The sequence below is a fragment of the Trachymyrmex septentrionalis genome, unplaced genomic scaffold, assembly GCF_001594115.1.
Source record: "Trachymyrmex septentrionalis isolate Tsep2-gDNA-1 unplaced genomic scaffold, Tsep1.0 scaffold24, whole genome shotgun sequence".
Lineage (NCBI taxonomy): Eukaryota > Metazoa > Arthropoda > Insecta > Hymenoptera > Formicidae > Trachymyrmex > Trachymyrmex septentrionalis.
In genome coordinates this window covers 12,094-13,700 of record NW_017305397.1, presented here as the reverse complement: position 1 = coordinate 13,700, position 1,607 = coordinate 12,094, and the positions used below count along the sequence as shown (strand labels likewise).

At 28.1% G+C, this 1,607-nt stretch overlaps 1 protein-coding gene across 1 annotated transcript in view; it reads right to left on the bottom strand.

Moving 5' to 3' along the window:
- LOC108748587 overlaps positions 1 to 643 on the bottom strand; it is a 3,655-nt gene extending 3,012 nt beyond the window's left edge. Inside the window, exon 1 of the mRNA XM_018486827.1 lies at positions 539 to 643. Within this exon, the coding sequence (XP_018342329.1) occupies positions 539 to 643 (105 nt within the window). The remainder of the gene's footprint in view (positions 1 to 538) is intronic.
- Between the last annotated feature and the right edge of the window lie 964 nt (positions 644 to 1,607).

The following is a 1,607-nucleotide window of genomic DNA, read 5'->3' as shown; positions in this document are numbered from 1 at the left end:
TATATATATACTGTCTTACTCATAATTATTTTTGTTTGATGTTTTCCTATACGGCCATACTTTTTTATGATAGCAATTTCGTTTTTATTTTTTATTTCGTTACAAACATGCTGAAGTTGTTCTAGTGAAACTCTTATCTATTACATCAATAATGTTTTATGCAATTTTAGTATAAAATATTTAAAACATGTCATATTTAAAGATATATTTATTACGAATATTTGTCTGGAAACTATATAATAAATATTTGACTTACAGTATTGACGTTAACCCAAAACGAATGATATTTAATTGCATAACAAATGAAGAAAAATGCGGAAGACAGAACATTGATAATGAGATCTGCAGTGCATTTTGAAGTTAAAAACGTTGTAAACTGCAAATAAGTAATTTTGTTGAAAATTTTATTATATATTAAAAGAATAATTCTTTATTGTGATCAATAAGTTTCGAATTCTAGTTGTTAATTATTGTTTCGTATAATAGAACTCATTACGACCTGAAATACAATAAAAGTTGTTAAAATAGTAAAAAGTACGATAAATTGAATTTGAGCAAGTTTCGATCTCTGGTGAGGCCATAAACCAATCGCGAGCAAAAGAAATTTATTGAGCCTGAAGTGTTGCGTCTCAAGGCAAATCATCTTTGTAAACACGAAAAGTACTAAAGTACACTTAACCGTGAAAAAGAAGAAATTGTCTTTTTTTTTTTCAATTTTATCAAACTAATAGCTGGTTAAAAATATTCCAATTTTTCTCTTGTAATAAATTGTAGCTTCAATTGCTTAATATGCTAGCGTACAAAGCGAAATACAATGTCGCGAGATTAAATTATAGTTACAGTTCAACACTGTTTTATAAGAAAAACATATGATTTAGCGATCGATATAATGATACATGAAAAAAATTTTACAGGTGTTTATTTTCATGGAAAAATATTCGCGTAGAGAAACTCGATAGAGGACCGCGCAAGCGCACTCATCATTTTCCATTGTAATATTTATTTCATTCTAGTGCGGACACTCACAAGATACGTTTGATCTTTTAAAGTAGCGTTGATCATTAAATTTTATCTCAAGTATCAAAAAGTATGTTTATTTAAAAAGTATGGAAATGTATATCGTATTAATATTTTATGTAATATTTTATATTGAAACTATTTATATTTTATATATATTTTTGTATAACTGTTGAGATTTGTCCTGCTCTCTACATGCAGTAAGCAATACACGTTATGTCGCCACTAACGCCACGTATTGGCGTTTCGCGCTGGTTTGTCAGTATCGTTCCAGTCTGGCTACGGCACTTGTAACGACAACTTCTGGTTGTTAGCGTGTCTTTTTGGTTCTCTGCACGCGCTCTGTTCTTTTACCTCCACCTGAGTTTCGTCAATAATAACATGTATCTACAGTGATGTTATAAATAAAATTTTTTGATAATGCTCAATCGGAAAAAATTAATAAAATTTACATTTCTAATAGGTCGTGTAACACATTAAAAGTGAGTTTATCTTCGTATCAAGTCAGAAAATGGAAAATATATGTGTATGTATATATGTATATATATATATATATATGTATATATATATATATATATATATAAAACTAT